The sequence below is a fragment of the Hyaena hyaena genome, unplaced genomic scaffold (genome assembly GCF_003009895.1).
Source record: "Hyaena hyaena isolate Hyena2069 unplaced genomic scaffold, ASM300989v1 scaffold_119, whole genome shotgun sequence".
Taxonomy (NCBI): Eukaryota; Metazoa; Chordata; class Mammalia; order Carnivora; family Hyaenidae; genus Hyaena; species Hyaena hyaena.
The window spans coordinates 595,652-610,473 of NW_024080750.1; the positions used below are offsets into that span (position 1 = coordinate 595,652).

At 55.7% G+C, this 14,822-nt stretch overlaps 1 protein-coding gene and 1 long non-coding RNA gene across 2 annotated transcripts in view; one reads left to right on the top strand and one right to left on the bottom strand.

The window, feature by feature from the left end:
* The first annotated feature begins 697 nt into the window (after positions 1 to 697).
* LOC120234861 overlaps positions 698 to 14,822 on the top strand; it is a 29,510-nt gene continuing 15,385 nt past the window's right edge. The window contains exons 1-2 of the long non-coding RNA XR_005529227.1: positions 698 to 1,021; positions 2,579 to 2,747. This is a non-coding gene — a long non-coding RNA (uncharacterized LOC120234861). The remainder of the gene's footprint in view (positions 1,022 to 2,578; positions 2,748 to 14,822) is intronic.
* On the bottom strand, positions 10,518 to 11,622 carry LOC120234860 (neuroendocrine secretory protein 55). Its single transcript, XM_039236861.1, has one exon. It carries the CDS (start codon positions 11,274 to 11,276, stop codon positions 10,527 to 10,529), a length of 750 nt encoding a protein of 249 aa, XP_039092792.1. The 5' UTR covers positions 11,277 to 11,622; the 3' UTR covers positions 10,518 to 10,526.

Sequence of the window (14,822 nt, forward strand, 5' to 3'; positions counted from 1 at the left end):
CGGGACGTGAGCACGAGGGCTGTCTCGCCAGCGGGCGACACGGACCCGCCAGCTACCTTTCGGTGCAGGGCAGCCGGGCACGAGGCAGGTGGTCGCCGCGGGCGGGGGAGAGACGGCCGGGTGGGTTTCACGAGGGGTGGGCTGCGGCGAGCGGGAGGCGCCGCTCGGACTGCTGTGTCTCTGAGCCGCAGGCGGGTGAACCCCGCACGGTCCAGTCTCGTTAGGTGTAACGCATCCCTCTTAGAACGACGGGACCACAGCCACCGCGCATCACCGCCTGGCACCCACCATCCACGTGGCCGCGCTGCAGAGGAGAGCTGACAAAGTCGGACTCTGGACGTGTGGGGTCCCCCCCAAAAGGCGTACCATGTCAGCTCCATGGGTCTACACACTTGGGACTGCCAACCCTGAACTTTGGCTCAAACTTTGTCCAACTCTCCCCATGTGCGATGGCTCAACCATCTGAGCATCCACTGAATGGGCCAACTGGGTCCTGACAGTCAACTCAGTCCCCTTCGACCCCGGCGCCGGGTCAGCCATTGGGCTGGGGTCACGCCAATCAAGGTTGCCTGGCGAATGAGCGGGGGGCGTCCGACCGGAACCGGATATGAATGGGAGGTCCAATAGGGGGCGCCGCGTTGGAACGCCCAAAGAGGTTGTGCTGCTGGGGTGTTTGGAAGCGGTTGGCGGGCGGGCGTATGGCGGCCAGGCCTGGGAAGCCTCGAGGCCGCCTGGCGCCGTGGGGTCACTCTTCCTGATGCCACAAGTCACAAAGGCAGGAAGGGAGGCTTGGGAGCTGACAGGGGCCAACCCTAGGTCTCGCAGGTGGTCGTGGGCAAGCCCACCCGTCTGAGGGAACCGCTGCTGAGACCAAGCGAGGAGGAAGAAAATGTCCAGGGCCTGGAGGTAGAGGGCCGGGACCCTGAGGCGAGAGAGGGCCTACGGCCCCGATGCAGAGGAGCAGTCCCAGATGGATAAGGAGTTGAGGCCCCAGGGATGCTGCGCCCTGCCGAAGTAGAAGGTCAGTAGACACTGGGGTTTGGAGCCCCGAAGGGACGGGCTGCCCTCGTCTCGGGCCTCGCTTCCCCAGAGCTTCACTATTCATCAGCGAATGGGAACGGGGTCTCTTTGACCTCGTCAGGGACGTGTGGGACCCCTCTGTTCAACACTCTTTGGTATCTTGGTTCTTGGCCTGGAGCGCACAGACACCGAGGGGGTCAAGGCTGGATAGACACCAACCCTCCATCCTAAAGGAGAAGCAACAGAAAAATGAGAGGGAAGCCCTCTCCTGGGAGGGGAGGGCTTGAAAGTGTTGATGGGGAATATGGCGTTTCAGATGTGCCTCCACGGATGGCTCGGGCCCTTGGCTGCCAGTGGGGGCTCGAATGAGAGATGTGGGCCCCCAGGAACAAGGAGGGGGAAGCTGGGTAAAGAGGATAGGCCACCGTCCGGTCTGGGAGGTGCGTGGGAGTGAAGACCGGACAGACGGAGAAGATCTCTCTGAGGATACCGGGAGGGCTCTGGGGAAGCACTTTTGAGGCTGTTCTGGTAGGAAATGGAGATGTTGAACGTTATTCGTGCTGCAAGTGGGGCTTTGAGCTTAGTTTTAGTAAAGATGGAGGAGGGAGGGTGGAGGATGGTCCCACTGGAGAGAACAAAGGACGCTGTAGCTGGCCTTGACCTTTAAGATGGTGAGAACCACATGCAGGGAAGGAAGCAGGAAGGCTGAATGAGGGGACTCAAGAGGGATCCCAAAGGGCCCTTGAGCCTCTCCTGTGCTAGAAAGGCTCAAAAGGTAGAGAAGCCCAATGAGGCACCTGGATGATGGGACACAAGTGATGCAGGACAGTGGGGAGGATCTTGGGGAGGAGTTGGCATGGTGGCCGAGCCAATTTGGTTTTAGGCGTGGCAGAGGTGAAGGAAGGATGGGTGGTAGCAGGAGAGTTTTTTTCCAGCCTATTAATTAAGAGGGCAGGTCTCAAGTTTCGAAGGAAGGTAAAGACCCCAAGTTCAAAGTGACAACTGTCCTTATAGGATATGGAGTCACTGGGTCAGACACCACCCTAAGGGGAGGAATATATCTGGTGAGAGAATCATGAACACTCAGAGCCCTGGCGAGGAGAGGAAAGCTGTCGCAGGAGGAGGGAGCAGTGGGCTAGGAAGGCTTCGTGGGGGGACACGGGGGGGGGGGGCTAGGAAGCACCCATGCACCTAATCAGGATTGTGGTTTCTTAGCCTCTGTGCTGTTGACATCGGGGCCAGATCGTTCTTTGCTGTGGACTGTCCTGGGCTCTGTAGGGTGTTAGCAGCATCCCTGGCCTCTACCCACTAGATGCCAGTAGCAGCCCCTTAGTTGCAGCAACCTAAAATGTCTCTAGATTTTGCCAAATGTCCTCTGGGAGGCAAAATCGCCCCCAGATGAAACCGCTGCAGTAGGCTGAGAAAAGACCCTCAGATTTGAGTAGGCATCGCCATAATTTAAAGGTAAATTAGGACCAGGGAGAGAAAACGACTCTATTTAACTGTGATGTTCCCCATTCTGTCTTTCTACTCTTTCGTATTATCATTTTCTTCGTAGGCACTGGCCACCAGAATCTGAAACCTCACATCACTCACACGAGGGGGTTTCAAAGCTGAAACCCCAGATCAGCCGTGGGACCTGAGACACCGCAGAAGGGCGTCCAGATGTTTGAGGAGCTAACATGAACGGCAGCTGGCGGGCCGGCCACGGGGACCGGAGGAACCTGGTATGTAAGAGCTGGGGGCGATTAGCTGCTGGGGTGACTGGGGGGCTCCTTGATAGGTGGGGCTGTCTAGCGAGCCCACTTAGGACTGGCGAACTTTCTAGTTCAAGACAGAAATGGGGCCTGGCCTTGGCCGGAGATGGCCAGTTACAGGTGGTGGGGGGTAGCCTAGGCCAGATTTCCAGTTCAAATGGATTTCTATCACGGAAAGGGTCCGTATCTGATCGGAATAAGCAGGAACGAGCAAGGAAAGTCTCGCTTTTGAGTTCACACAGATGACGAAGAGGAAGGCAAGACGGGCCAGTCATAGGGTGCCTGAGAGAAGTGGGTGCCAGGGTCTGGGCCCTGTTCCCACAGGGAGTGCACAGGAGCGGAGGCCTGCAGTGGGATGGGTGTATCCGTCAGAGAAGGAAAGGGTGGGCTGTTAAAATCCAGGTGAAGGTTTCTGGGAAACTGTATCCTCAGCTACTTAAAAAGAATACAGATTTCTTCCAGTCCGTGAATCAAGAGAGGAAACGCTGCCCATGTTCAGTTAACCTGCATTTCTGAGGAATGCCAGCCTGTTTACCAAAAGGCCCAGCTGCCTCAGGTAGCTGACCGGCTGGCTCTTTGTAAATGAGTAAACCCCCAGGGGAAAGAAGGTAGCCCTTCACCCTTGGCTCTCTGAACAGCACCTTGGCCATCCCCCGTAGGGACATGGCCCCCTGCCTCGACGACCGCGTGTGGCACCCCGGGCTTCCCAAACTCCCATCTTCCTGCTGTACCGACATCCGCACACCTCGTAATCTGCACACGGCCGTTCGCACACTTCCATCCGGGGATTCTTACTCATCCCCCAAAGCACAAGACACATCCAAATTTTAAGCAGCTGCCTGTCCACTTTTCTCATTTCATCCCTGTATCCGGGAAAGAGAAAGCAAAGGAGGCAGAGAAGGAGGTGGTCGAGAGGGAAGGGAGCAGAAACCGGGCAAAGTGATCTTTTTTTTTTCTTGGCAGCGGCATTTCCTCCCAGCCTAGGGCTTGGGGCGGGGCCGTGTGCAGAAGAGCGGTCTCTGCAGACCAGTCCTGCCGTGGCTCTCTGGCCGTGGCTTGCTTTTGAATGAGGTAAAGGAGACTCTTTTTGCCAGTTGTGAGGAAAAAGCAAAAGCCAAAAGGAGAGAACCCGGGCAAAAGAGATCAGGCCACTGTTCTGTCTCCCCACCTCCCGGTGACCTGTGTTTGCTGAGCGCTGACTGAGTAGCAGTAAGACTGTGAAGCTGTCGGGTTAATTACCGCTCAGTTACGACTTGCTGTGCCCATCCTTCCCCGTTCAGCATCTCCTCTGCCAGCCTCGGCCGGTGGAGGCAGCAGCCTCCTGTCTGCAGAGGGTCTGTGTGACCAGGCTGTTTCAGGCAAATGCCACTCGGAGAGAAGATGCCTCAGACAGAGGTTAGGAGCAGGCGCACGGCTGGGGTTACAGACGAGCAGAGCCAGATGTAGGAAAATGCCCGATCTGCTCTGATTTACAAGCCCCATGCTGCCCGCAGCCCCAGGGGCCGAGGGTCTCCTCCCAGGAATTCAGACCCCTTCCGTTCCGCTCCCTAGCTAAACTCAACGGCCCTCGACCTGGAAGGGTTACCCGTTTCTGCTACAGCCAGACACATGACCACCCTCTGACCGCCTGTGCTGGCGCGGTGGGCCGGCACGTTCTCAGCAGTCACTTGAACTGGGCTGTGGATTCCTTCCTTCTCCGGGCTAGCTGATGGTGCAGTGGGCAGTGTGGAGGGGAGAAAAGATGAACAGTGCCCTGCGAAGGGGACCAAGAGAGGGGCAAAATGTGGGGCCTTGAGGGGCAACAGGGAACCCCAGAAGATAAATCTGGCTTTAGTCGAGCTCTGTTGCAAATTTCAGTAAATTATGGTGGAAATCCCAGGCACCCTGGGGACATCTGGGCACCATAATTTGAATTTAAGGGGAATAGTGTATTTCACATTTGTGCATAGCCATAGCCTCAATTTCCCGGGGTGCATTCTCCCCTTGAACTCTAACGGAGAGAGCACTAGAAGCCAGAGCATTCAGCAACCGGCTCTTGCCTCGGGGAGGAGAGACTGGTCTTCAGCTGGCCGTGGTCCTTGGCCAGTGTGAGAGTCGGGGCCTCTCTCTGAACTGAAACCCAAGATTTAGGATTTGAGCTATAACAGGAGATTTCCTAGGCCGTGAATCTTTGACTGAGGTTGAAGCTGTTGAGGCACAGGCGTGAAAACCCCACTCTACCCGTGAAATCGAGGTTCCTGTCTGTCTGTAGAAGCCCTCCAGGGGAAGGTGACCTTAAGGGTACCTAATCTGAGCCCCCGGGGTGGCCCTCCACTGCTCTGCCTGGCACTGTCTCTGCTGCCACCAGATTTTTGAAGATGGCCATGGAGTTGCCCCTAAATCTTTTCCTCGCCTCCATCTCCCCTTTTTTGTTCGTACTATTTACAGCTCTGACGTTGATGGGCTTTGTGACTCCTGTGCCCAGATCTTATCTTCTGTTCCTTCCCTACTGTTCGTGTCTCCCACTCCCTTCCAGTGTTTCTGTGGGATCCCCCAAAACCTTCCTTTCCCTTTCTTGTTCCCGAACCTTCCCACACGGTACAGGCACCGCACAGCATCTGTGCACGCGGCCCGGTCTTACCCTGGCATTCCCAACTGCCATGTCTCCCCGTTACTTTGCAGCGTGCTCACCCTAAAATAAGCTCATAAGTAAAAATAGGCCACGTCCACATGCAAAGCCAGGAAGGCAGCCTCCCCACTTCTACCTTGCAACAAGGAGTCTGCTGGCGCGGGATGGGGGAGGGGGTGCCGTGACGCCAGCTCCTCTGGGATTGCCCTGTCTTGACCGGCTGAGCGCTGTCAACAGGTGACAGGGGCCCTGCCCTGCAGACTCCTGGCCTTGGGAGAACTAAGTCACTAGGCTGTTTCCTCTGGCTTCTCTGCTATGTGAATTGACTGGGCACCAGGATAGGTACCAGGGGCCTTGGGGGCAGGGGAGGAATGTGAGATTTTTTTTAAAAAGGGAAAACCAAACATTAGTAAGAGTTACCTTATAGATAGCCTTGTAATGTGTAGCCGAGAAAGAAAAAACCAAAAATGGGATGTTCAATCATAATTTGATTTTTTAACATTTACTTTGCTATCCTCCGGGTTTACAGAAGAAAATTGGTGTAGGGGGAAGTGTGAAAAAAAAAAAATCTTAGCATCACAAGGTCCCGCAGTATAGAAACAGCTATACAGTACAGCTCTGTAACTGTGGTATGAAAATTCCATGGGAGAGGAGCAATTAAGAAAAAAAGCCTGAGAAAGCTCCTGGGAGGGAAGGATAATAAAAACAAACACAGGAGCTCAGGAGAAGGGTTCATCCTAACTAGCGGCAGCCCCCGAGCCCCGGAGCCGTGCTGGCAGGCTTTCTACGGAGTGTTACCAGTGTTATCAAATGATACATTCAGCACTTGGGGTCGGTTACCCGGCGCTGCTGTCGGCCTGCTGGCTCCCAGAGCAGTAAGCACCTCGGGGCTGCAGTACTCGGTGCAGCGCTGGCTCGGGCCGCCTGCTCCCCCTCAGAAAAGCTCGTTTTCACCCGCAATCAGGGAGAGCAGGTGAGGGAATCGGCAGCTCAAGACCCACACTTACAGATCTGCTCTGAGGATGGCCATTTTCCCCCTCGGGCTAGGAATGGGCCACAGTGGGAAGTGGGATTCTGTATTCCCTAACCTGCCTTTTTTGAACCATTCTTTGCCACCCGTTCAAAACCAGATCGGATACAATTGAAATGAGAACAACGCAAAACAGGCTTCTTCACAACTGGTGCTTTTTATTTGATCCACCTTGAAGTTTTTGTTTTTTTTTTTTGTTTTTGTTTTTTTTGTTTGTTTCGGCTGTTAGTGTTAAAATCATGGATGGAGTGAGATTGGGCAAGCCTGGGTTTAATTGACCTGCACACATTCAGAGCCGAAGGGGATGCTGTGAACATCTCATTCAGCTCCTTCATTGTCCGTGTGAGGAAACTGAGGCAGTGAAGTGTGGGGGGCGGCCCGGGCCTCGGAGGGCCTTGGGTCTTACAGGTCATGCTGTCCACTTCTGGGGCATCAAGATTTAGGAAATGGTCATGAATGTCAAAACCCCGCAGAGGAGGGCGAGGGTCCCCACCCTCATTCTGGAGCACGGGGACTGAAGATGTAATCTGAGAATCTCATCCCTTTTGCTGGGCAGTTTCTAAGAGCAGGGCAGCACCTGGGCGGGCCGATGACGTCACTCACCTCTGGAAGCTTAATTGGATTTTAGTCATTTGGTTTTTTGTGTTACAGGTCACATTTCTGTTAAGTTACATACTTTCCCCCATACCATGGTTTCTGCTCAGTTTCCTCTCAATAGCTTCCCTGAGCAGGAAGGGCGGTGATAACACATGTAAATTAAGGAAAATCCATTCAGATTAAAAAAAAAAAGACCTCACTCTTACCCACATGGAAGTTTCAGCTTCCTCATGAAATCTTCTATCCCAGCTGCTGAAAGTGAGGGCTAAAGAGTTAAAAGGGGTCATAATGGGTCCCCGGGGGTGGGTGTGTGTGTGTGTGTAAACCAGCTTCTAGCGCATTAAAGACACAACCTCTTAAAAACAATTCCAAACTTTAAAATTCCCAGTTCTTGAATTCCGATAAACATAAATTAAAAGTTTTGTTTGCCAAACTTTGGAAGTTGCCCTCTGCCAGATGGTTGACAGCACACAGTATTTGAACACTGCTAGAATTTTCCAACTCAGAACGTTGAGTTTTAAGAGGACCTCTGTCCAAGAAAAAGCACATTTCTATTAAGTGATTCATGTAGCAAAGGAAAATGCTACCACCAGAGCACACCATCACATTTAACCAGCATTTCTTGACTCCTCCCCTCCTTCCTCTCTCCGTGTGAAATACTACCACTGGCTAGTAATTCACTTCTGTTGCCAACTGAGAAGGGTTTTTTGAGTGAATTTCCTCACCAGACACCCTCCCCCCCCATGGAAGAGCAAGTGTGCCCATTCAAATGCTAACCCCAATTCAACAAGGTGAGACAAAGGGCCAGTTTGGAACCTAGTGAGCTGGGAATGCTTGGGAGAACTTGCCAGAAATGGCTCTGGGAGGGGAGGGAAGTAGTGGAGCACCAGTGTCTCAGGTAGATTGAGGATTTGAAGTGTCTACACAGCAAAATCTCTTCCTCGGGTGGGTCCAGGGGACTTGCTGGGGGGAGGGGGAAGTTGGCATATTCCTCAGCTGTACTCTATGGTTTCTAATGGCTCCTCCCCCCTGACACTGGGCGGGAGGGGTGGGGTGGGGGTGGGGTGGTTGGGAGGGGTGGCGGGTGGGGGAAGGGAGCTGAGTGGGGGAGGGGTGTGTGGGTGGGTAACAGGCTTTCAGAATCAGAGGTACTTTATGCAAGAGGGCAGACTCTTTTGTGTTCCTAGATGGGGATGCCCCCCCCCATACCCAGCTTGGTGTGTTGCTCACAGGAAAGCAAGTCTCCCAATATGCAGGCTTCTGTTTAAAGGCAGACCGAGTCAGGTGAACACCGTGGCCTCAGGCACTGAGGACTTCTTAAAAACCTTGTTTATTCCTCCTGCAACACCGCGACATGCTAATTTTCTCTAATGAAAACCGGAGCTCCGCCCCCAGACTACCCGGTCTGGGAAGATAGCTCGCACCCCAAGAAGGACACCAAAGCCAGCCAAGCAAACCCCGGCTTCCTGTCTGTGTTCGCTAAAGACCCCGTACTTGGTGAACACAGGCTGCTCGGACGTTACCAGAGGAAAAGTAACACTTAATGCCCCAGAAAGGAACCACAGCCCCACTGTTAACTGAAGTAGAAATTTCAACTTTGGAGAGCTCAATCTCACTTACGCAATCTCACACTTTTAGTTCAAAGGCAGGGCACGCCCGGCCCTTCTGCGAGACCTCGGCAGCCCACCCCCCAACCTCCCGACTTCGGACACCTCCCCGCTGCCCATGGAAGCCCCCTCACCCCCATCAAACTGCTCTCCCGCCCCCTGCCACTGAAGACAGACAGACATCCCGCAACCATTAGTCAGCGCCGCAGCCGCCGGCAGAACTAAGTTCAGGGCGCCGCCACGCCTTTCCCAGGGACGAGACCTGGAAGGAAGACCATGAAAAATGCTCCTTCTGGCCTCATCCTTTCCCCAAGAGTCTAAGAAGCCTAAAAACTTCACTTTGCCCACCGCTCCCCTCCCCCCCAATCATTCTCGGCCGACTAGCCCGAACCGGCGCGCAAACCAAGACGCACGCGCGCACCAAGAAAACATCAATTTCCATATCGGGTGAGGTTTTGTAAAATACATGTCATTTATCAGTCTTTTCCTCCAGGACTGACAAGGAAGGCACACTTTACGCACCGAAGATGCGTTACCAGATTGCAGCCGTTTTTGTGCTAGGACACCCGGGCGGTTTCACCTCCAGGTTACAGATTCCAAACTTAGCTCCACCCGAGCTGAAAATGGCCGGATCGCCGCCTCCCCTCCCCGAGGCTGCTGAAGCCGCCGTGGCCCCTGCCCCCTCTTGACCGATCACCCAAGGACTTGCGTCGGATCCAACACCTTTCCCCTGCGCGGCAGTGCTGCGCTCTTTGGGGACGCACTGTAGGGTGTCCTGGTGAAAGACGCGGTCCCCTCCAGCCCTGTTCCTTGTGCCGCTTTACCTACACGATCCGCACCGCCTCGCGGGCCTCTTCGCCCCTCTCTTCTATCCCTAGGTCCGTGCGCAAACAGCCCCAGATCCTCTCCAGCCAAACTGCACCCGGCCCGCCGCCAGATCAGCTGCGCCAAAAGGTTAGCGATGCTCCGACGTGACCAAGCCCGCGCCACTAACCCTGGTAGCCGGTAGGGACACCCCCTAAGACCCCGTACCTTCTCTGCCGGCCCTCCAAGTACGCGCGACTCGAGGGGAACCGCGGGGCCGTCCGGGAGAGGTCGGCTCTGGAGTGCGCGGGCAGGTGCGCACGCTTTTGCCGCGGACTCCCGCCGCGTGAGCGCCGGGAGAGGGGTGTCGGCGGCCAGGACTAGCGCACAGTTGCGGGGAGCACTGGCGCCGAGGTCCCGCGGCTCCAAATTGGCAGCGCTCGGACCTGGGCTCGAGGCGCTGAGCGTCTTAAAGCGCCGCGCGCGACTTGTCCCGGAGCCGGCCGTCTCCGAGTTGTCGCCCAATCCCAGGGTGCTTGCTTCTCGCACTTTGCAACAGTGTCGCTACAGCGCGGCCGCTCGCACGGTGAAAGTTGGCGCGCGCACCTCGGAGCCACATTTCGGGTGCCTGCCAAGGCTACCCGGCTTGAAACCAGTCTTTAAGAGAGGAGAAAAAAGCGCGTCAAACAAGTGACTTACCCGTGCCTCTTGGGTGTGCAGCTCGAAACCTGGGGCGCGCCGGCGATTCGGGGCGCGCGTCCTGGACACCAGTTCGGGAACCTCAGCTGTCTCCAGCGGGGAGCCCGGAGCGCCCCGTCGTCGAGCAAGCCTTTGGCCACCTGGGCGCCCTCGGCGCCGTCCCGGCGCCCAGGGGGAGCCTTTGCTAGCCCGCCCCGGCCCCCAGCCTCGCCCAGCCTCCCGGGCCGGCTAGCTGAGCCTGCTGCTCTCCCGCCGTTTTGCTCTCCCGCCGTTTTCTCACCTGCCTTCTCCTTCTCCCACCTCTCCTCCCGCGGCTCCCGCACCGACCCCAGGGCTCTCCAGTTTAGTGGAGGGTAACTAACCTGAGTCAAAGAAAACAAGGAGAATCTGGACGGCGTCCTCCATTAGTGACGCCGGATGGGGATGGGTCCCCTTTTGGAAGGGGACTCCGGGGACCGGTCGCGGCGGGTGGGCTTCTTCGGCTTGCAGCGGCGCTGCTGCTTCTTCTCCTCCTCCTTGGGCTCCTCGGACTCCTCGGGGTCCCTCGGATCCTTGTCCTTAGGCTCGGGCTGGGGCTCCTCCCCCTGCCTGGGGTTCTGGGGCTCCTGAGCGCTGGGCTGCGCGCGACTCGGGGAGGCGTCGGGGCTCCGCAGCCTCAGAGCGTGCAGACGCTCGGTGAGAGACGGGCCGAAGGCGGTGTGCTTGGGCACCACGGGGCCGCGCTCGTCCTCGGGCTCGGTCTCGGGCTCGGTGGCGGGGGCGGTCTCGGGCTCGGTCTCGAAGTCGGTCTCGGATTCGATTTCGGACTCGGTCTCGGTCTCGGTCTCGGATTCGTAGTCAAACTCTTCCTCGTACTCTAGGCACTCGGGGAGGGACAGCTCGAGGTCGGCCTCCTCGTGCTCGTGGTCAGACTCGGGGGGCTCGGGGAGCGCCTGGGCGCCGGAGCGGTGGTGGGCGTTGAGGAAGCCCCGGCGCTGCTGGGCGGCCGCGCGCTGCTGGGCGCGGGCGTTGGAGGTGGCAAGGGCGCGGAGCAGCGCGATGGAGCAGGAGAGCCAGAGGAGCGCGGTGGCCGCCCGGCGGCCGATCGGCGGGCACAGATCGTTGTAGTTGTGGCGAGCTCGGCGCCACTGCTGAGCCCGGGACCTACGATCCATCCTCTGAGGCGCACACCGAGAAGCCTGCCCGCCCTCTGGCTCTGCAGAGAGCGGCTCCGATGCGCATCGGCTGCTGGAGCCGAAAAAGGTGCACCCCGCGAGGTGAGGAGCTGGGTCTGGAGGTCCCAGCCCCGCCTCGGTGTAAGGGGGTAAAAGGGAAGCCCCTACCTTCCTGACCACTCAACTTTCTGGAGCTCCGCGCCTCCGCTCGCCTCTCTGGGCGAGAAGAAGGGATGGGGAGAGGGGGAGAGGAAGCCTGTCTCCTCCCGGGCTCCTCTCTCTAAGTCTCAGACTCCGCAGCCTAAGACTCGGGAGAGGTGCCTCCGCGGGTCCTCTCGCCTGGGAGAGGGAAGAGGAGACTGAGGCGGGGAGGGCCGCGGCGGGAGGTTCTGCAAAGTTGCGCGACTTGTGGCGGGCATGTGCAGTAGGGAGGCGGGGGCGCCGGCCGCGGCGCAGACCCGAGTGGGCCGGCAGGTGGCAGGAGGGAACCTTGTTTGAAAGGATTGGGGCGAAGCGAGGGGCGGGGGCCGTGGCGGGGGCCGAGGAGCGGAGCGAGCGAGCGAGCCCCAGGTTAGGGTGGGCACGGGTCCTCTGCGGGGTCTCTACCCCTCCTCCACCCCGGGGTTACCGGTAAAATAAAGCTAGAAACCAGGCCGCTACATTGCAGATATTCGGCGGAATGAAATGAGGGTCTGTGCGTGGGTATTAATGATGCAGCCACAGGCGATTTCCAGGGGCTTCATAGTTTGAGGATGGTAACCTCAGGCAGTCATTAATCACGAAACCACCTTCGGGGGATCTGTTATAGTGACTGTAATTAGAGCGTTGGCGAAAAGTAGCCCCCCCGCCCCATGTAGTCTCAATTGGTTAATTACCTCAGGGGCAAACAAGCATCTTTCCTAGGAAGGGACTCCACAGGCGGGGTGATGGTTTGCAAGTCCACAACCCCGTCAGTGGGCTGCCATGAGCGCTGGCTGAGCCCGGCGCGGGGGGACAGACTTTAATTAGCTGGAACCAGTAGTTCCGGGAAGTCTTTCCTGAGCTGATATTCAGCAGGTCTAGTCAGTTCTCTGCCCCTGTGGGGCGCTGCAGGCTGGTCAGATATCAAGCGGACCTCATGGGGTACCCCTTAAAGCTCTTTCATTTCATACAAAGATAGGTTTTCAACAAAGCTAATTCATTCAACGGGTATCTATTGAGCGCCTAGCGCGGGCCAAGCTCTGTTCCAGGTGCTGAAGGTGAAGTTAAAAAAAAAGAGAAAGAAGAACGTGAATTAAGGAAAGGCTGGTTAGGACTAATCTGCCCGTAATCAGAGCTTTAAGCTACTCAGAATCCCACCAACCCTTAATCCACGTTGGGTTCTGCAGGAGAAAACTATCGGGTCAATCAGAGTACTAGGGCTAGCTGGTGGCTACCCACACCCCTAGAGCACGTTGAACCCCGAAGACTGAAAGGGAGGAGGAAATTAATACATCTTTCTCAGCCCTGCAAAATCACATGAGCTCTTCGTCCTCCTGAAGGGGGATCCCTGGAGTTATCTTTGCTCGGGAAACGATGGTCCTTTGGAAGCTCTTGGATTCCCTCTGTAACCCGACCGCTGCTTCCGGGTTGTGCACGATGGCTTCCCTGGTAAGGTGTGGACATAGTGGCAAGTCCAAAAGTGGAGTAATTCAAAGCTAAATCATCTTCCCAGAATCCCTGGATGTGTCAACAAAGTTGTTCCACCTGGGACCTGTGGTTTGGTTTGATTTTGGTCTTTGAGTCAATTCAGTATGGGGGGAATCGGAGAGGCATGACCTCTCATAATTCTGGTTTCCCTTTTGAGGTCGTCTACCAGGCTGTCCCTCCTGGTACTCCCTTCTCTGCATCTAAGAGTCATGGCGCCACAGCTGTTAGGCGGCATGGTCCACTCGTGCTCGAATCGCCAACACCATGCCCGCTTACCGCTGTCAAAACCAGGGTGTAGACCTTAGCAAGGTTCTGGCAACCACTTTTGACGTGTTGAGAGTTTTGTTTGTTTGTTTCTGCATCTTGGCTGTGGACGTTCTAGAATGTTCCTGGCCTGGCTTCTCGGCTGTGTCTATCTTGCATCTTGTGTTCTTCGAGTTAGTTTGTGGCATTCAAGTACTGATTGGTCTAATCAAGTGGGATTGATTGGGCAGACCCCATAAAGGGACGCACGTCTGTATTCTAGTTGTGCCCCACTGTCACACTTTGCCGAGAACCCGAGAGGGTTTCACTGTCACAAGTGCCCGCCTCCCACCACCATGTGGATATTAGTGTGGGACACCGGATGGTCTTTTGGAGTTGCCCAGCTCAAGTCCTTATATTGTTCAGCCCCCATCAAGGAGGGATGCCTCTAAAGGTTTTAACTCCTATTGACCCACCTGCTTTATGCCTTTCAATTAGCACAAGCTCACTGACGCGGATGGAACATAAAGACATCGTTCAAGTGATTTTTCAAGGCACACTGGGGAAAAAAGTCAGGAATATGTGGGTGCTGGTGAATGCCCTTTCAATGGAGACGAATGCCAGCTGTCAGCAACGCGGTGGATTATGATTCTTTAGTGTTCATAAGAAAGTACTTCGTTTTTCAGAAGGAGTGCTTTATGCCTGTAATGGAGACGGCAGCCCCGAGCTGATGCACTAATACAGATACACTGAGATTGCCTGCGTTATTAACAAATGTGCATTACATAATACGTATTTTTGGACTAGATTCTGCATTAGTAATGCACTTTCTTTGCAAGATGCATTTTAATCAGCAAATGAACATTTAACAAAACACTGCGTTTTAGAGCCCTGGTCCCGCGCAGTTACAGATACGTTTCGGTGCGCGTTCCACGCGGGCTTCTGGAGGGGCGGCAGGGCCCCCCTGAAATACTGTTCATCTCGCACTTGGGGCCGAGGTCGAGCAAATGGATCTGGGCAGAAAATGCTGTTTAAAATGCATTACGTGCATGACTTTAAAAAGTGCTTGCTGCAGAGTGAATTTCAAAAAGGAGCAAGCGGGTGATGAACGACCTCGTGTTGTTAGCAGGGTGAGGGACGAGGGGCTCTGTCTGTCTGCCGGTAAATAAAGTGTGGTCATATGTCACCTTCGTGCTCTGCCGGAGGGAGGCTCCGGAACCTGCCGGACAGGAAAGTGCGGTGCCCAGTCCATCAGCGCATCAGTGCATCGCACAATAAGGTTCTGATTGGGATGAATTGTGGAGAATATTGTCTTCAGCCCCTTAAAGGATTGTCCTGTGGAACGGGCACTGAGATGTATTTTGTGTGGCTCCAGAGGGCAAAATTAGAAGCTATGGGCAGTAGTTACAACAGGCAGATTTCGGCTCAACCCAAGGAAGAATATTCTAACAATTAGGGCCCTGAAATGGAACGGCTGTCAGGAGGCAGTTGGCTCTTTGTCAGAAGCGGTGTTAAATCAAAGGACAGATGAGCACATATTGGAGATGTTTTCCATGGGACTCATGAGCCGGGCCGAGTTGGAACTTGATGCGCGCCAGAGTTCTTTTCAGCTCGGATTCTGATTCCATGAAAGGC

Coding starts and splice junctions, on each gene's coding strand:
- LOC120234860 (XM_039236861.1), bottom strand. CDS start 11,276: ATGGATCGTAGGTCCCGGGCTCAGCAGTGGCGCCGAGCTCGCCACAAC.